Below are 21065 nucleotides of genomic sequence, written 5' to 3' on the forward strand. Positions count from 1 at the left end.
TATTTATGATTCTATTTTCCATCAAACAGAGAAACACTATTTTCCCCCAGTAACTATCAGTATTCAGTTCAGGAAAGTTTTCAACAATTGTAACCTTACATTACCCAAAGAAACCTATGCTTATCTATGGGGACTACTACAAATGACTGTGTGTAGGATTGCAGACTTAACCTTCATCTTGTTTAGTATGCTGGCATATGTGCAGAGACAGTCAAATGGAAATCTGTCTCTTCCCTCTAAAGCACATAAATTATGTAACACAAAGATATGAAGGCTGCCTAGCCAGAAGTTTTGAAATACGGTGTGTAACTGTATGACTGTTTCATCTAGTTTCAATCCAATAGGTTTCATTAGTTACAGCAACTAATTAATATATTTCAGCTTGTTGATGTGGAACACATCTATTGCCACGTTCCCTAAAATGGAAATGATAATGGAATCTGTTGTCCTGCCCTAGGGAGTGCAGCAGTAGATGGTGGTAATGGAAGCAGAGCTGCAAGGCAGAGTTGGGCCATGGCACCGCCCATCTTCCCAAGCCCATCCCACCCTTAGAAGAGTAGGACCAGCCTGAGAAAAGGGGAGTTGCTGCCGGAAGAGCTAAGCTGCAGCCTGAAAGGTGAAAAGGGGGAAGGGGAGGAGGGAGTGTGTCTGGCAACAATCCTTATTTCAACCTCTAAGACAAGCACCCAGGCAGAGTTACTTGCTTCTGCCCCTCCCCACCTGACAATACCATCATAAAAACAGGAAGTTATAAGAAGTGATAAAACTCACCAGGGAGTCTATTTCCTCTATTATTTTATTTTAATTTATTATAACAGTTAACCGATTTAAAGAGTGCATTAAAAATCCTGGAAGCCTGAGATCCCCTGGGGAATTCGAAAGATTTCCACGGTTCGGTAGATTGTCTTCAAGCAGCATTCTTCAGGGTAGTTCGCATTTAGTCTAGCTGTATTAAAATTTAAACATAAAAGAAGAGCTACATGACAAATTCAACACTAAAATGGGGGGGGGAAGTGGAGGGTACTAACCAAGCAGTTACTCCAGTCCAAATACAGTGAAATCAGTAGGCTTTCACAGAAGTCATACTTTGTGTGTTTGCAATAAAAATGCACAGCATGTACACTTGCCCTAGCCCTTTTACTTCAAGGAGGAGACTAAAAATCACTAAAACTTGGGAACCTAAGAACATTGTCATATTCAGCCAGATGAACAGATGCATATATAGCTATATATTCTGCAGGGCCTGCAAGATAAAGGTCTTCCACCAGGTATTTGGTTGAGGTCGGGCACAATGAGTACTGGGGACATCACCCCCCCCCCCCCAGGTTCTAGGTTAGGTATTAGACTAACCTAGAACCATTGTTGGACCCATCCTTTATTATCTTCCATCGCCAGCTGTTCCAGTCAATGGATGCAACTGCACAGAGGTTGGGAGAAGTCTTGTAGCTTGTAGGATTATACTGCCACTTTGATGTTGTATATTGTAATTTTGGGTTTTTAGGATGTTATTATTGTAATTGTGTTTTTATGCTGAAGTTTTATTGTGATTGTTTTATTCGTGTTGTGAACAGCCGCAAGCCAGTGTTGGAAGCGGTGATATATTAATCATATTATAAATAAATAATAGTAATCAAGGTTGAGGAAGCCTCTTACCATGTCAAAGACCTATGTCACCTGGTTCCTAGGTGGCCTATGATTTGAAATGACAGTGCAACAATTTATGGAGTTCAGTTTCTAGTTTTGAGGCCTACCTTTTGAGTAGTATGAAAGATCAGTATGACTGAATTGGGATAATACCCAACCATTTCTCACGTTCAAGAATTAGGATGTCTGAAGGCTAAAGATCTGCTCATTCCCAAATGACACTATATGGAAAAACAGTTTCAACAACAGGACTTTAAAAGCAAAAACAAAAAAAAAGTAGGTTGGATTCTCCTTTCTCCTCCCCACATAAACGAGCAGCAACTGCAAGCCATAATCATCCATTAAATCCAAGATTTGATAAAATATAATTAAGAAAACACAAAGCTTTTGGCAAGCTATAAACACTACATGCAGTAAAAATCCTATTATTCTGTATTTAAGCAATAAACCATAATGGCTTCTCAAAAGTGCATTAGCATATAAAAACAAAGAGCATTTCTCTGTGGTGCATATTGATTCGTAGATCTTCTCATGCCTTTTGCCACACACTAATCCTTCTGCCCCACAGGAGGACTCACAAACAAACCCACTAAGCAGGGTGCTTAAGAGTTAAGCCACCTTGGACTTGGTGGATTCAATGTGGACTGGGTTGACATTTGTTCAATAAGGAATCGGTTTTGTGCAGCTGTGCTGAAAAATGAGGAAAAACCATAGGTTAGATCCCAATTCCTGCAAACAGAATGAATCTACAGAAGCAGATCTTCACAGCAGCAGGGCAGGAAGAACATCCTCCTTACTACAGGTCCCAGTGACATATGACTCAGGAGTGTCCCTTGATAATCAGCGGAGGGGGGGGCATGCATGGGGGACTGCCAATGAATGCCCTTGAATTTGAGGAGAGGGAGTTAATAATTCCCTCTATCTAATCAGAAGAAGAAGAAGAAGAAGAAGAAGAAGAAGAAGAAGAATTGGTTCTTTTATGCCGTATATGCCGCTTTTCTCTACCCATAGGAGGCTCAAAGCGGCTTACAGTTGCCTTCCCTTTCCTCTCCCCACAACAGACACCCTGTGAGGTGGGTGAGGCTGAGAGAGCCCTGAGATTACTGCTCGGTCAGAACAGCTTTATCAGTGCTGTGGTGAGCCCAAGGTCACCCAGCTGGTTGCATGTGGGGGAATGCAGAATCGAACCCGGCATGCCAGATTAGAAGTCCACACTCCTAACCACTACACCAAAATGCATTTAAAACTTCAGTACGTGTGGCTATATGCAAGTCACAGAACTAGATGTGTGTGTGTTCGTCTCTGATAGTGTCCTTGCAATCAGCACTATCCCCCCCCCCCACATCCTGGTGCACAAGTGAAATCCATGCAGGGAGATGCTTAAATGGGACACAGTTCCAAGGAAAGGAAAATCCAAATGGGAAGGAAAGACAGCTTCCCTGAAGATTTAGAGGTCTGTTCACATTTGCTTAAGCCCCTACAACTTGCACATTGATATCTGCATTCACTTTCTTAAAAGTGTGCTATTCTGAACAGCATTGTTCACGTCAGTTTATAATAAACAATTAACAGTCAGAATTCAAGAACATACGTAGCCATACACAGTCCTTTCCACAGGCCAGCACAGCTTCCCTGAACGATTTCCATGCTAGTGCTCCACGTTTCCTACGACTCTGGGAATCAGAGTCAGGAAGGAGGTGAATGAGGGTAAGATCTGGATCTGTCAGTACCATCCAAGGATAGGTTACTGGATCCAATCCAATGAGTTTGTTGTTGTTGTTGTTGTTGTTGTTGTTGGTTAGAATGATGAATTTGATGGGAGCTGAAGTTTTGGAGGCTATTATTTAACAAAGGTTGCTTTCACTGTTATTTCATTATCCCATATATCTTGTGGTGCAGCATGGTAAGGCAGCTGACATGCTGTCTGAGGCTCTGACCAAGAAGCTGGGAGTTCGATCCCAGCAGCCGGCTCAAGGTTGACTCAGTCTTCCATCCTTACGAGGTCGGTAAAATGAGTACCCGGCTTGCTGGGGGGTAAATGGTAATGACTGGGGAAGGCACTGGCAAACCACCCCATATTGAGTCTGCCATGAAAACGCTAGAGGGCGTCACCCAAAGGGTCAGACATGACGCGATGCTTGCACTTGGGATACCTTTACCTTTATATAACATTGTCTATGTTGAATAGGAATTGTTAAGTAAAAAATCGGAAATATACAGTCTCACTTGGACCTCTGGGGAAACTAAACCAAAAACATCAACATGGACAGTTATAGACCCTGACGCTACGTATGACTCCTGGAAGAGAAGTCAGAAATGTAAAGCAAAATTAAAATTTTAGCCCAAGGCAGGGCCAGTTTATCCATGTAGCACTTGTAGCATGTGCTAAGGGCCCCACATTTCCAGGGGCCCCACATGGTGCCTTCCCCCCATGGATCAAAGCCATATCCTCTCTCCTTCCCCCTTTGCCCGCTTTAAGGACTTTCAGAGTACTACCCCTTTCCATTTTGGGGGGTCCTTCCGCCCCCACTCTGGCTGCTTCCACCACAATTGTACTCTGCCATAGCCCCACAAATCCTTAAACTGGCTCTGGTGCTACAGGTCCCACAAATCCTTCAACCACTCCTGGATCAAGCTACTGGAGTACCTTTCTCTGGGTGGCATTCATACCCTGTGGCTGTGGTTTTGGTACAGAATGCAAAATTCACTGAACAAAGCGGCAGGATCATAGCACTGGGGGAGCAATTACTGCTACCACTGTCCGTCCCCTGCAAAACTTTGATTTATAAGGAGTGGCACCATAGCAGCCAAGTACTGATCTAAGGTAATTAATTCCAATAAAATTTCTGTCCCACATGCCAAAAGGTGGCAGATGCCTTGATTGAAGTTCATTTTGGGGACATGAGCATAGAAAAACTCACAGAGGCCTTTGAGACAAGACAGCTGAATCAAAGAATGGAGTGTTGATGCACACAGGGGCCCCCTGCAAGCATTCTGCCTAGGCAACAAGCTGGCAACAGAAGGCAACGCTGCACATCTCACTCAAGAGCCTCCAACTTCCAGTCATTTCTGACTTTAGTTCAAGTCTAAAAGTACACTGCTTTCTTTGTGGTTTTGGAGGGAAGCACTTTGTGCAGAGTACTCTTATAAATTGTGCTGATCGGTCTGCGGCATAGAACCATGATAATGACGCTAATAGATCTAGGCCTTCGTCGGGATTTATACACCCTTTTGTAATTGAGATCAGAGTGCAATAACTGGCACTCATAATGCCAAAGGTTTGGGCTCCGTTCCGAAAACCACTTAATAACCAAATACGACCAATTGGGGTTGAAGCGCTTCAAGTAGACGCCTTCAGCGTGGCATCCATTATAAATTATTCCCCTTGAATATTCTCCTCTTTTACATTTAAAAAGACTGTTTGGAAGAAGTGTTCAAATACCACGGACAGAAGCTTAAAGAGAAAATGGGTTGATTGGACTGATCATTGTAACGCAAGAATGGAACAAAGAAGAAGACCGTGATATTCAGCTCTTCTGCCCACAAACCCAGGAGGCAGGAGAGCCAACTTGGTGTAGTGGTTAGGAGTGCGGACTTCTAATCTAGGGAGCCGGGTTCGATTCTGCGCTCCCCCACATGCAGCCAGCTGGGTGATTTGGGCTCGCCTCAGCACTGATAAAGCTGTTCTGACCGAGCAGTGATATCAGGGCTCTCTCAGCCTCACTTACCTCACAGGTGTCTGTTGTGGGGAGAGGAAAGAGAAAGGCGAATGTAAGCCACTTTGAGACTCCCTTAGGTAGAGAAAAGAATTGAGGCTTTTGAGCTCTGGTGCTGGAGAAGACTCTTGTGAGTCCCTTGGACTGCAAGGTGAACAAACCGGTCAGTCCTAGAGGAGATCAGCCCGGACTGCTCTTTAAAAGGCCAGATCCTGAAGATGAAACTCAAATACTTTGGCCACCTCATAAGAAGGAAGGACTCCCTGGAGAAGAGCCTAATGCTGGGAATGGTGGAGGGCAAAAGAAGAAAGGGATGATAGAGAATGAGGTGGCTGGATGGAGTCCCTGAAGCAGCCGGTGCGAGCTTAACTGGACTCCGGGGAATGGTAGAGGACAGGAAGGCCTGGAGGATCATTGTCCATTGTGTCGTGATAGGTCGGACATGACTTTGCAACTAACAACAACATCCCTTACAATCCATTGTCCTTTCAAGGCAGCTGATGACATTTAAAAAAAAATAACAACAATCAAAATAATTAAATGAACTGGAAACAAAACCGATCATCAGAATTTTTCAACAGCTATCAGTAAAAACCAGCAGTTACAATAAAACAGCACAAAAACAGAGAGAGAAAGGAATGGGGGTGAGGGGTTATTTTACTGAAATTATTTCACAACATGGAGGGTTCATTAGGATACTCGCTCGAGACCAGAATGAAACTGTACTGCTATAACAGTACACTTCCAAAATGTGCTCAGGTGTTTTTCTCTCTCACACACATTTGTTATTCATTTTCTGAGCCATGCGCTTCCTTCTTACACCTTCTGGAGGGGGGCATTGACTAGAATGTCACAAGCAGACTTCACAACTTTCAAGACTGCAAAGAATGCACAAACAGAAACAGAGAGCTGAAGCAATCTGCTTTCTTACTACATATGGGGACAAGACAATGTGGGGTTCTCTGATCTGTGAGTGTAATATTTTATGACTATATTTGTCATCAGACACCTTCTGTGCTTAACTGGGTCAAAAGGCTGGCTAGAAATACATAAAGTAGCACACCAATCCAGCATTCGGGAAATCCCAACCTCCCTCTTATGCATTAATACACATGAAAAACCAGGATGATGATGACAGATGTTGGGGTTATTAGCACCATGTAGTTCAATTATTCGTAACGTATTTCCTACAGATAGAACTTAGCCTGCAAAATACCCTGACAACATGGGCTTTAGGCACTTCCTCTATCAATATGGAGCTCTGCTCATCTAGAGGGATATAAACAGATGTTCCTCCATGACTAACGTTCCTTATCTGTATAAATTATTGTGTTCCAGTTACAACCAGCATAGTGAAGAAGAGGAACAAGGTTAATTTGTTATTTCAGAGGCAAGGATGAGGAAGAAGAAGAAACACAAAGCAGCCTGCTGGTTTGCCCTTCAACAATGATTATATGATAGCGGTGCAGGGCAAGAAAAATGGGACCGCCCAGTACTAATTTCCAGTACATCCTGAAAGGCAAACTTCCTTTTTGCATGCACCAATATAAAGATAAACACTGGATGCCTGTAAAATATGAAACCAACGGGCACATGACTGGTGCAGTCCTAAGCTGCAACCGTCTCTTGAAATTGATGGTATACAAGGGTACAATTCTGATTAGAATTGCATAGGAAGTGTTTTCCCATCAAAAATAACATCAAATCCATGCAGAAGCTGACATTCACTTAAGCCATCCGCTATTTACCTGCAGCTATCAACAGCAAAGAGCCTCTTGTGGCGCAGAGTGGTAAGGCAGCCATCTGAAAGCTTTGCCCATGAGGCTGGGAGTTCAATCCCAGCAGCCAGCTCAAGGTTGACTCAGCCTTCCATCCTTCTGAGGTCAGTAAAATGAGTACCCAGCTTGCTGGGGGGTAAACGGTAATGACTGGGGAAGGCACTGGCAAACCACCCCATATTGAGTCTGCCAAGAAAACGCTAGAGGGCGTAACCCCAAGGGTCAGACATGACCCGGTGCTTGCACAGGGGATACCTTTACCTTTTATCAACAGCAAATAAAGTGAGAGAGGAACTGTCCCAGATATTGCACGGACTCAAGTTTGGCCAGTCCGCTTCAATGAAATACGATAATCGTATGCTTAGAAGAGAAGCTTTCTGAGCTGAACAAGCATGGAAATCGTCTCCCCCCCCCCCCAATGGGAGAAAGGGGCTAATATCTTGAAATGACACAACAAGCTCAAAATCGGGCTCAACTATGCCTTCGCTGAGTGGGTTTTCAACAAATACTTATTAGCCCCACTATTGCGGTCTACAAAATGGCAGTAAGCACAAAAGATCTAGTCTTCAGAGCTGGATGAAGGAGATAGTGCCATAGAAAGCATTTCATATGCTAGCAATTCCGTACGATCAGCACGTGTAGCTTATAATCGCCAGCTTTATATCACTCCAGCTAATCCAGTCAATGTCAGTGCAAGCAACTAGAAAATGGCAAAGCAAAACCCAGTTTATAGTGAAATCCCACGCAGATCTTCTCCACTCTAAGCCCATTCAAATCAATGGTTTTTGACTACAGCAACTCTGCCTAGGATGGCACTGTAAATGAGCAACAGAAACAACTGTACCTACTCACTCAGGAGTACGTTTGCTCTGCCTGAATACCAAAGACAGATTATTTCTGATGAATTTCCTGCCAGAAGCAAAGACAGCATATGCAAGAGCTAGACTGAAGGAATGTAGAGTAAACACTTGCTAAGAAACTGTAATGGCAAAACTTAACTTTTATTAGACAAGTCTTAATCAGCTAATGTGATTTAACTTTATGTTCTCAGATATGGATGAATTTAGCACACTGTTGGAATACAACGCAGTTCCATGTATTTAATGTTTTGTAACAAGGCCCTTCTGTTTCATTGTCAAACACTTACAGGGAATTATTTATGATAGATAAGTAGATGAGAAGTGGTACACAGAAACACTCAATAATGATAAAAAAGGAATATCTGTTTCAAGTCATTTCCGCGAATGTGCTCCAGAGCACTCATATACATATACAATGCTACTTACCAGTATAGATCAATGATGCTTCTTCCACGGAATCTTAGAATCAGCAAAAGTTCCCTAATTTAAATAACAGATGCTGCTATATGGACTTTTCCCCAAAAAAGATTTTAGGATATTTACTCAACCAGCTTCGGCCTTGTGCTATCTAAAGCAGCTGTCTCCAACCCCCGGTCTGTGGACCGGTCCTGGGCCATGGATCAATCAGTACCGGGCCGCGGCTCCTCCTCATCTTCCTCCCCGGCTGCTGCCTCGGGTGTTGCCCTGACACTCTGCCACCAGCTCACCTTTGGTGCTCTCTGGCGGCTGCCATGGCTGGGGCTTCCCCTCAGCATGGCACTGCACAGCTACTGCTGGCAGTGCTCCCCAGCGGGCAGCGGGAAGTCAGGGGCACCGGCAGGAAAGCAAGTGGAGCAGGGGCTCAGGCAGCGGTGGCAATTACCCTCCCCCCGGCCTCAGTAAAACTGTCAAACGTTGACCGGTCCCCGGTGATAAAAAGGTTGGGGACCACTGATCTAAAGGATCTTTGTGGGTTTAAGCGGAGAAGTTACAACAAAGAAGCAAGTATCAACCAAAGCAGTGGTTCTTAACCTGGGGATTAAGACACCTTTGCGGGTCGAACGAGATAACAGTGTTCGTCTGTCTGGAGCAGTGGAAAAGAACAAGATCGGCATGGTGGAACAAGAGGCAGAGCTGAACTGAAAAACCCTAGGGGGGAAAAATTATGTACAATCATGAGCAATGGATCTTCACACCAGTGGTCAGTTTCAGTTTAATTTCTGTGAAAAAACACTTGCATAATTTTATGGTTGGGGGTCACCATAACATGAGAAACTGTATTAAAGGGTTGCAGCATTAGGGAGATTGAGAACCACTGAAACAAGATAATGGCATTTGGTCTTCTTCAAGGAACTAGTCCAGCAACAGTAAAATTATTTTATATCTGTGGCCCTCCCCTACAAAACTCCCCCACTGAGTGACACCTAGTCTGGAGACTTATGGGCAGTGAATATCTGGAGGCCTCTATTGCTCAATGCTGCTAATTTGTTACTTATATTTTTATTTTGCTTTATACTGTTTTTAATTTACTGTTAATTTTAACCCACCTTGTATACCACCCTGAGCCATACTGGGAGGCCAGTATAGAAATTTAATAAATAATAATAATTTTTGCTCAAGTTCCTCTCATTAACAATGTGTAGTACTTTGCTTAGACGTTGCCTCACCATATCGTCCTGCAACTGAAGTCATAAAACTCACAAACAATGCTATGAAATAATAAGAACCCAAGAAGCTTCATGGTTTCTATTTTTAAAAAACAAACAGGTAAAATAACGTTTGGGAGCTAGACATTATGGAATGATCTTTTTAAGACAGCAATAAAATTAAACATTGTGTATGCCATTATCGTGTACTTTCCAATTTATTGTTCTATCAAAGGTGGATGAGCATACCTAGGTGACACATCTGCCCCTAGTCATTTCAATCTGGTTTAACGCTCAGCGATGGGATGGCAGAAACTGTAGTTGTTCCAGTGGACAATCTCCATTTACAGCCTGATCAAAGCAATCATCTATGTTGGATTTGTAAGCAAGTTTTGATACAGTTGATCTCTTCATTTTATTATGGCATCTGGAATGTGAAGTTGGTATTAAGCTGAATGTGATTATTCAGAACTTTAGGGATGAGAATAATTAATGTGCTCTATATTCTTTACCAGCTCTATATTCTTTACCAAAGGTCCTAGATGCTGCAGCCTCAACCCTAAATCAAGGTCTTGACACTGTGGTCAAGTGGCTAAGAGTGACAAGCTGAAACTTACCCCAGACAAGATGAAGGGAATGGTGGTTGGTATGAGTCATATTCTACAGGGAAAGCTTACCCCAGATGGGGTTAAATTGCCATTTATACATCAGGCGAAGAGTCTTGGGTGTGATATTGGGTCCTGCATTAGTTGAGGGAACAGATCGTTGCTGTTGCTAGAAGTACCTTCTAGTATTTCAGGTGTCATCTTGTCTCCCTTCTAGATGCAGTGAATCTAACAATGATTCATGCTTTATAATTCCATAATTGGACTACTACTTTTACATACTGTAAAGGCAACTCAAGAACTGCAATCTATGCAAAATAGAGCACCTTGTTTGTGCTCTTATGTTGAAACAAGTAGAATAGAATCATAGAATCATGGAAGGGGCCATACAGGCCATCTAGTCCAACCCCCTGCTCAATGCAGGATCAGCCCTAAGCATCCTAAAGCAGTGCTCCCCAACCTATTTATCACCGGGGACCAGTCAACGCTTGACAAATTTACTGAGGCCCGTGGGGGGGGGGGTAGTCTTTTGACAAGGGACATCACCGCCACTGCCTGAGCCCATGCTCCACTTGCTTTCCTGCCGGCGCCCCTGACTTCCCACTGTCTGCTAGGGGGTGCTGCCAGCAGCAGCTGCGTAGTGCCACGCCAAGGGAGAGCCCCAGCCATGGCAGCCGCTGGAGAGCACCAAAGGTGAGCCGGCAGCAGAGTGACAGGGCAGCCCCCGAGGCAGCAGCTGGGGAGGAGGACAAGAAGGAGCCACGGCCGGTACCGACTGAGCCACGGACCGGTACCGGTCCCAGGACCGGGGGTTGAGGACCACTGTCCTAAAGCATCCAAGAAAAGTGTGTATCCCACCGTTGCTTGAAGACTGCCAGTGAGGAGGAGCTCACCACCTCCTTAGGCAGCCTATTCCACTGCTGAACTACTCTGACTGTGAAGTTTTTTCCCCTGATATCTAGCCTATATCGTTGTACTTGTAGTTTAAACCCATTACTGTGCGTCCTTTCCTCTGCAGCCAACAGGAACAGCACCCTGCCCTCCTCCAAGTACACTAGTTGCCAATGTGTTTCCAGGTTCAATTTAAGGTGCCAGTTTAAAGCCCTTCATTATTTGAAGTGCTCCTCTTTGAAGATACGGATACAGGGATGACCATAAACCAACTAAAAGAAGCAGTCTCTCTGACAGGGGTCCATGGTGAAGACTTTCCTATGGAATCGCCGAGGGTCAGACATGACTGAATGGATGATATCATCATCATCTTTGAAGAACTGTCTCTCCTCATATGAACTGTGTATGTTCACCACTTACAGTCCTCAAACCAGCTGGTTTTGGTTATCCTACTGCCCAAGGACAGTCCTGTTTTTTTTTCCCTTGTACCTCACTCAAAAGCAGTACTAGCTGGATCCAATAGAACTGGCATACAAAATAGCACATTTCCTATGTTATCAGACTGGTATGAGTTATGACAATTTAAATAAAGGAATCCAGTTCACACATATGCATCGTCTTATGATCCAGAGTCTGAGTGTAAGATCCCACAGAATATTTCCACGTGCATGAGCAGGAATATATAAAAGTTGACACAAGTAGCCCTTGTACAATGTCAACTCTATCCGTTCTCTCATTCTTACTTGTGCAAGCCTTAGTGTAAGATATATTTCAGCATATTCACACATCCCATGGCTATCTTTGATCAAATCACATCACAATTCCAAATTAGGCTGTAATGATTGCATCTGTTAGCCTTTTGCATACAATCACATTGATTGGAAAATTGGTGCTTGATCTTACATTAACACTAGCACAATCTACTACACAAGTGGAACTCTGTTAAGTAAAGGTTTTAGTAATGCTAAACAACCCCTGATTAAGTAAATTCTCCTTTTCTGTGAAGGTCAGTGTGTCAACATGAGATCAGTAACCATCTCTCAGCCTAACCTATTATAAAAAAACTTTTGTATTGATAAAAGGGGGTCATCTCCTATAATCCCTCTGCTCAGAGTTCCTTGGGGTGGGGGGAGTGGAATATAAATCTGACAAAAGGTAGAAAACCCATCAGTTCATATTTTCCCCATTTCATTTTGTACCAGAGAAGGTCAAGACTAATTACATGGGGGAGGGGGAGCCGAACCTACCTGTGTTTTCTGATGAATTTCCATCTCATGAGGGCCATATTCTGCTATATTTGTTGCATGATCCTCTAAGAAAATGAGTTTGGTTCTCAACTGCTGTCTTGATTTATCTTGTGAGTAAGTGTATTCATTTATTCTTGTATTTATATACCACACTTCCCGGGGATGGGAGCTCAGATAATGATTTCTTCCAAATTGTTAATAAGAGACATTTAAGGTATTTTGATACATTTCACAGCCACAATTTTCAGCTCAACTATAAGCTTTTTACACACACAAAAAAGAAGAGGTCAGAAGGTTAAGAATCTCAAATATCACTATCAGGCAACTTGTACATTAGGCTTCACATGACTTCTTATGGACTGAGGTTAAATATACTGGTGCCAAAGAAAAACAAACCCTTTGCCAGAAGGAATGCACTACAGAAAAAGAAAACAAGATAACAAGAGAACATTGTTATTCTGCTAAGTTCACTGTCTACATGTCTTCCTGATACCCCGAAGGAAAAAAACAATGCTGTCATGTTGGAACCACTTAGGTGAGGGTTCCTCCTATAAGGACACTCTTGGCAAAAATACAGTCATGGGACACATGAGAGCTTGGTCTGTTTAGCCTGGAGAGGAGACGACTGAGAGGGGATTTGATAACCATCTTCAAGTATTTAAAATGTTGCCATATAGAGGATGGAGCAGAGTTGTTCTCTCTTGCCCCAGAGGGATGGACCAGAACCAATGGGATGAATTGAACTCGTTGACTAAAATTCAAATAGATATAAAACCAAAATAGGGAATATTCATCCATCCCTGATATGAAACTGGCAATGGAGACTGAAAACCAGTTCTAGACCAAAAAGACAAAGCTGCAGGTTCAGATTTGTTGACACTGCTTTTCCTTCCTTCCTTCCTTCCTTCCTTCCTTCCTTCCTTCCTTCCTTCCTTCCTTCCTTCCTTCCTTCCTTCCTTCCTTCCTTCCTTCCTTCCTTCCTTCCTTCCTTCCTTCCTTCCTTCCAGAAACTTGCAGTAAGACTATCAAAAGGCTTTTTTGCAACCAACCATGCCTGCAGTATGCTCCAGTTCCTTTTATAGGAAGCAAAACGGCTCACCCCTTCCCACTTAGGTCACACTATTCTGACAGTTTACTGTCCTCCCAGGCTTTTGTAGTAAATGACAATTATTTTTGATGGAAACACCAGGCATAAATCACCCCCATTACTCTCGACACATTTCTGTGGAAGGACACAGACGTGTGTTCTTTTTTATCCATATTTTGTCAAATCTATTGACAATGTTTGTGCCTTTCTGTTATGGTAGTTTTAAATAAAGATTAGAGTTGCCAGTGGAATTTTGCCTGAAGCAAAATGCAAGAAGTGAAGGTGAGAGTTCTTTCTTAGGCAAAACAGCAGAGGAATCTGAAATAAGCAAAAGAGGCATAATACATCCCATGAGGTTTCTTTGTAGAGACAAATGCTACATACCTTCAACTGTGATCTGGTTCAATACTCACTGGGTAACATCCTTCCAGCTTTTTCACTCACTGATTAGCATCTTTGCCGCTGTGCCTGTCTCATATGGCTTCTGTTTATACAGGACCCACAATCCCTCACATAACCTTTTGGAAGGCCAAAATAAGCCACCGCCTTTTTGATAGTAGTTGACAACCCATCAGTCAAGGTCCAAGAGAAGTGCAAGGAAAGTGACCATTTCAAATGGTTTATTTCCCATGATGTGCAGTAATCTCAGCAAAAAGTCAGTCATAACAAGTCCCTAGTTAGATATCTCATTTTTGAAGAACGTCTTCAGTGACTTCTAAGAATCATTTCTCTTTGCCATAAATTTTAAAGATTTCTTCACACTCACGTCTTCCTTTCCTTCAAAATATCACTTCAACACAAAGGTTTTTCACTCTCAACACAACCTGGTGATCTAGTGGACTCAGCCTACAATAGTCCCCTATTATAGGCTAAGTCCACTACATTCCTGGGTTGTACTAAGAGTGGGAAATCTTTGTGTTGAAGTGATATTTTGAAGTCCCCTATTAAATGAACTCCAAGAAAACATCAGGGCCTTGTCAGAGATCACTGAGTTCCACTGAGCCTGCAAAACAGTCTTCCTCCACCAGGTCTATGGTTGAGGCCAGTAAAACAGGCAACATCAACATCTATAATTGGACTCCATCCTGTATCACACCCTCACCCTGGGTTCTGGTTCCATATCAATGGGTAAAGTTTTTAGAACGGATTTTAAAACTATCTGTAATTTTAATTGCATTGTTCAGTACTTGTTGTCCACTGCCCTGAGTCCACTCCGGCAGCAAGGTCAGTCCATAAATTTAAAGAAATCAGCCAATAATAAATAATAATATATTAATCAGAAACCATTTTGTTTGTGATTCCTTCGCTCTGTAAAATATTCTAGAAATTGATTCCTCCCTTCAGTGTAGCCATTCTCAACTTTTTTTTATAGTTGAGAAACCCCTGAAACATTCTTCAGGCTTCAGGAAAACCCAAAAGTACAGGATATGGTTGGGAGGCATAGCTGTGTACACACCCACTTGGGACCCCTCCCTTCCCACCACCTCCAGGCCCATCACTGACCATTTGGGAGTGGAGTATAGTTCAACATGACTGTACATGCTCATATCACCTGATAAATGTTTAACACCAATGTTGTGAAACCCTGGTTGAGAAAGCTTGCTTCAGTGTGCAGAACTAGGATCAGGAAGACCAGGGATCGAATCTCCACTCTGCTTTAAAATTTGACAGGCCAGTCATTCTGTCATATCCTAAGTTCCCTATAAGAGTTCCTTGGAAGGAAAAAAAATAGGAAAGCTAAAGGGACCTCCTACTCTTGAAAGCTTATATACTAAAAACCTTGTTGGTCTCGAAGGTATTACTGGACTCGTATAAAGCATGGAGTGGCTGAAATGAACTTAATAGTTTTCAGCCAATACAATAAACAAACATTTTGGTCTGATGCTTAAATAGAGCAGTATGTGCACCAGGTGAGCCTCAGAAGTAAGGTCATTTCAAAGGTAAGGTGCCACTATTGAAACACATCTGAAGACAGGGGCACAGAGACCATGGCTTGTGAGGTTGATCTTAACTGGCAGGCTGAACATTATGGGAGTAGACCAGGGTGGCCAAACTGTGCTCTCCAGATGTCCATGGACTATAATTGGCAGGGGCTCATAGTAATTGTAATCCATGGACATCTGGAGAACCATAGTTTGGCACCCCCAGAGTAGATGGTACCACAGGTTCCAGACATTAAGGGCTTTAAAGGTAAGAATCAGTTATGCCAATAAATGTCTATTATTATAAGGTAAGAACCAACATTTTGAACTGTGCCCAGAAACAAATGAGCAACTTTCAGCCCTGGGATGATACAATCTAGCCCCCCAAAAACTGTCTGCCACATTCTGGGTCAGCTGAAGTTTTGGGACCTTTTCCCAAGGCAGTCACACACATAAACACATCTCAGTAATCTACCCCAGATGTAATCAGAGCAAGGATGACTTTAGCCAGATATGGCTGAGGCTTCACTTAGCTTCTGTGATCCAGTTAGATTCAGGTCTCACATAGATGCAAATAAACCAGCCTGGATAGACAGATAGATCTGGGTATCTATTATGATTATACTGCATTGATCTCTTTCTAATCTCAGAAATTAAGGGCAGACTGAAAGAGAAATCTGATTTTAAAAGAAACATTAAAGAAGTAGGCACACAATGCATTCTTTAAAAAGTTCCATCGAGTGCAAGCATTTGAAATCGAGTGCAAGCATTTGAAATATAGCGGATGGTGAATGACCTAGCAGGAAGCATGCTTTTTCCCCAAGTGTGCGCACTTTTTGAAACTGTCCAAGCAAAATGAACATTAGACAATGAACCCACTTCCATTTTGGATATGTTCCTGCCATGTCCTTTGTCTTGTTCATTTTATTCTAATTCCATGCAATGTTTTAGCAGAAGGATAAACTGAAAGGCAGGAAAGGCTTGTCATCCTTCAGAAGAGTTAACAGAAATATCCAGAACAGAACATATGGCTGCATTTTATGAAGCGTCAGCCAAAGACAAATCTCTGCAGGACCTGGAGCATGAATGTAGAATTGCTTTAGCGTGTTCTACTTTCGATTCTATTTATGCTCCTGGATGTTTAGGGAATCATTTTAGGTTTGCTGGGCACTCCAAGCCTGCAGTTGTTGAGACAGAGTAGCAGCTGCACCCTACACTTACAGAAATGGGGTGGTATGGTTGCTTATTTAAATTCAAGCACTTTCAAGGTGTATTCAGAAGGCCAGTATTATGCAGTGACAACTGTGTCTTTTGGACCTATTAAGAAATCACTGGTTATTACACTACATGTGTGTGTCTGTGTGTCTGTGTGCGTCCTGTATAGGGGAGTGAAGAGACTCAATGACTGTTTACGCACTGGGAACCTCACTGCCCCAGCTCTCATGCAGGAGCACAAATCGGGGGTGGATGAGGCGCACTGGATCAAATGCTCCCCTGTGTGGGTGCAGGAAGAAGTGGGGCAACCTGCCACAGCTAAAACTCTGGCCTGCGCCTTGGCATGAAACCTCCAGTGCATAAACGGTCAATGACAGAACACTTGCAGAACAAAGGCAGAAGGTTCAATCTCTGGCATCTTTAGTTAAAGAATTTTAAGAAACAGGGGTGGGGGGTGGAGAACATATTCAGATAGCCTCTCACCTGAACCACTTACAAAGTCCTGCACAGGCATATAACTACCCTCCGATTGTTTACATGATCACTTATCCCAGATAAAAAAACATCTTTAATGTTGTCAGCAATTCTGCCACACTCTGTTATTAGTCCACAGATAGCAAAGACATCAGAGGTTGATGTGTATTCAAGGGTTGCTCTCCTACAATAAAATTATTTTAAAAGCCTTCAAGTTGCTGCAATCAAAGTAGGGGTCGTTTTTTTCATGTAAGAAATCACCCACAGCAAATATGCACCCAGTATCACAAGTGCAATGGCTGGCTCATAAGTCATGGGGTTAGCGCACATGATGTATGCACAAGAGTGCTGGGATAGCTAAACAAACACCATAAAGTGTGCACATGCTCAAACAGGGAATCCACACTGGGTACATGTCTAAGAGTTTTGAACCCATCATAGCTCCCGGGCACAACATTTGTCCCACATGGTACAGAGATGCATGCTTCTACACTTCATGACAACCTCTGTAATTAAATGCCAGCAAGCTTTTAATATTAAGTGGCAAACTGCATCAAAATTCAGAGCTGGCGTACGAAGGCCTATTAGATACCAGAACTATACAACTAAACAGTACAGATAACTGGTATGCTGATCAATAATACATCAAGTTTCTGCAGCCCAAACGTAGCTAGTTGCGAATCTGTTATTTGGAAGCAGCTTACACAAGATTTCACAATAAGCAATCAATAAACATAGGAGCACTCCGTGCAACTGTTTTAATGCACTGGCATGCATCTGTTCACCTTTCACACTAGGATTACTGGCAACTGATTGTCTCTATCATTTCCCTTTCTGTTAAACATTTCTAAGAAGCTCTTTAGACCGCCAAAGACCGTTGCCTGCCAGTCCTTTCACGTACCGGCTATGTTAGTATTGTACACAATTCTCCAACATACCTTACCTTAATGGTTCCATTTCCTTTCTTAAAGATATACCTTGATAGCCTTGGAATAATGGGCGCTGTTTTGCTGATTAAAATCCCTTTTACTATGCCTCTCTACAGAGTCATTCTCTCCGTTTATTATTAATCTGCCATCCTACTCCACGTTACACTCTTGTAAGCCCACTAATTTAAAAAGTACGATTCTATTTAGGATTGCTTCATTCTCTTACATTTGCTCTCTTTCGAATCTTGGGTTAGAATTTCTGGCAACTTCTCAGAAGAACTGAAGACCCTTACTAGGATCCCTTCCCCATTTTTTCATTGCAAGATAACACTATTGCATTCAAAGGTGGTGGTTCGACTTCCTTGCCTGCCTCTGCTTTCACATCACAAGTACGAATTAGTGCTTAAGAAGTAGGGTTTGAAAGAAAAAAATAAACACAAAGACAAAAGGCTAGAGGGTCTTCACCAATAATGTACCATTCTGGTAAAGCAGCAAGTAGGGTGCTACTGATTTTCACAACACATCTGTGTTATAATGGGTAAGTTTACATTTATTGGTACTTCGTAAGGATGCATCGTAGGAGCCAATGAGCCACACACTAACGTACATATATAAAGCGATTGGTTCTGCACAGTTGCACTTACCCGGAACAAAGCTTCCTTGGACCACCTCCTTATAAGCCCACCAGCCTTCATGGATTTTCGGTGAATTCTGCTGAGCTATAGGAAGGAAAAGGAAAAATAAGAGTAGGGTAGCAGCATTTCCTTATACTTTTGCCAGGTTCCATCCAACATGCCCAAGAAGGATCTTAACTGGAAGTCATAAAAGGAAGTCCACCCATGGTGGCAGTCAGCTGAAGGAGCAACACTCACACCGCTGCTGCATGGCAGTGGGGCTAAAAAGAAAGAAGGAAAAAGAAAAGAAAACAACCCTGGAAATAAACTAAGGCCTCTTGCACATTTTCCATGTATTAAAAAGTCTCAGAGACCATTGCAATGTAATCACCAAAAACAAGCCAATGTTCAACTTGTGAAAGAATGACAAATTAATCCAACTGAAGGTGCAAGGCTGGTTACAAACAGAGGTTAGCAGCACAGAACAATATGCCCTGCCTCCTGCTATGCATACCAAATATCAGTATGCACCCCTTAATGTTGCTTGGCATGCAAAAACAATTTTCTGCCCCAGGTACCAAGGAAAGCTCATGAGGCACAGTCAATATTGACGGGGATGGGGAGAGGGCAACAGTGTGGCTTATGTTTGGATCTCTTTCAGACCCACAAAAGCGACAGCTCAGTCAGGTCAAGACCCCTGAAGCACTGGCCAGGCTTACTTCCCATATGACTAGTAATCAAGTACAACTCTTGCATCTCTTCCCCCCTTCACATGTAGACTCTGCAGTGCTTTTCAGCACTTGGACTAGGAAGGTTACCTATCAATGAGCTAGAACAAATATGAGGGACTTGGTAGTGGAAAGAGCCATCAAGTCACAGCCAATATAGAGCAATCCCAGAGGTTTTTCAAGGCAAGAGACAAACAAAGGTGGTTTTGCCACTGCCTGCCTCTGCACAGCAACCCTGAATTTGATCATCTCTCTTCAAAGTCCTAACCATGGTCAGCTTCCAAGTTCTGATGAGATCCATGCTTGCCTGGGTCATCTAGGTCAGGGCCAAAGGGATACATACTGGCTAAAGCCGGGGGGGGGGGGCTGGAGGAGAAAGAAAGGGAAAGAAGGATGGGAAGGTTAATGTTATATTGCCAGGAATTCTGAATTGCTTAAATCAATATTAAGATCTGTATAGATCCGTGTTTCAGGAAACAGACTGCTTGCTCATCTATATTAATACAGTTGGGTTATGAGAAGGATTGCTAAGACTTGCATCCCCAGTTATGAAAATGACTATAAGGACTGGAAACCAGTTCACCCAAAACCAAGAACAGACCATCAACTTTATTTCAACTGAGCCAACTGAGCGGAAAAGGAAGTATTCAAACAAGAGTTAGAATTATTACACAGAAAAATGTTCCGTTCTAATAACAGCACCTGCAGAAAGATAATAAATCAAATAATAAAAAGATGAAATCTTACTTTCAGACTACAAAGATTCTGGGGTTTCATACAGAACTACGGAAACCTGACAGCTACCTGCCAAGCACATGCTCAAACCTGTACAGTCTACGGATGATCTCAAGCATCGTACTCTGACTGCACACTTCAGAACGTAGGCAGATTCATACACAACGTTAAGCTCTTTAGGAAAAACTTTGCAATGCAGTATTGTTTTTGGCAACTGCATCACAATCAAACCTATTTTCTGGATTGAAGAATATTATCTCAACAACCGCCCACAGTGAAAATACTAAATACATAATGGATTTTTGTTTGGGGTTGGAGAATATGGTATTTGAATCCTTTTACTGTTAATAGCTCCAAGGATAGAGATTCTGTTTCTTTGTCATGCTACAGTGTTAGAAGAGAGTGGAATGTAATGTAGGGAATGGGAGAGCAAAAGGTGGAAACGTTCCCACTCTTCTAAGACCTGAGTCTGGGATACCTGAAGGAGTATCCTCTCTCTTAATTTCTGAGATCAGGAAACATATTTGGTATTTTTACCTTGCTTTGCAGTCAGACTGACACTCAAAGTGACTTGCAATTAAAAACCTGTCATTTTTTTAATTGAAACCAGTAGCTGAGGTGCATAGGGTTGTATCTTACCACCCCTTCTGCAGAAAAAAGGGAAAGCAAGCATTCCTTTCCACCACTCAAAAGGCTATGCTGCAGGTCTTGAGACTTGCAGTAACAAAAAGCAACAATGGAAGAGGATTGGACTGAGCACTGGATTACACTGTTATTCCATGTTATTTATTTGGAAATTTATAACCTGCCTCTCTCTCTAAGGGGGACCTTTAAAAGGTAACAAAATATTATTCTTCCCTGTTCCATTTCATCTTTGTAATAAGGATCCTGTAAGGTAGTTTAGAATGTGTATCTCTAGCCCAAAGTCACTCAGTGAACTTCCATGGCAAAGTAGTGTTTCAAATGTGGGCCTCCCAGATCCCAGTCAAAAACAC

The 21065-nt window shown here is 42.6% G+C and overlaps 1 protein-coding gene across 2 annotated transcripts in view; it reads right to left on the bottom strand.

The window, feature by feature from the left end:
- Positions 1–21065, bottom strand: part of CA10 (carbonic anhydrase 10) — a 426373-nt gene that overhangs the window by 327732 nt on the left and 77576 nt on the right. For both annotated transcript variants that reach the window (XM_077328676.1, XM_077328677.1), the window contains exon 3: positions 18638–18712. In XM_077328676.1, coding sequence (XP_077184791.1) covers positions 18638–18712 — 75 coding nt within the window. The remainder of the gene's footprint in view (positions 1–18637; positions 18713–21065) is intronic.

This window comes from Paroedura picta, chromosome 3, assembly GCF_049243985.1.
Source record: "Paroedura picta isolate Pp20150507F chromosome 3, Ppicta_v3.0, whole genome shotgun sequence".
NCBI lineage: Eukaryota > Metazoa > Chordata > Lepidosauria > Squamata > Gekkonidae > Paroedura > Paroedura picta.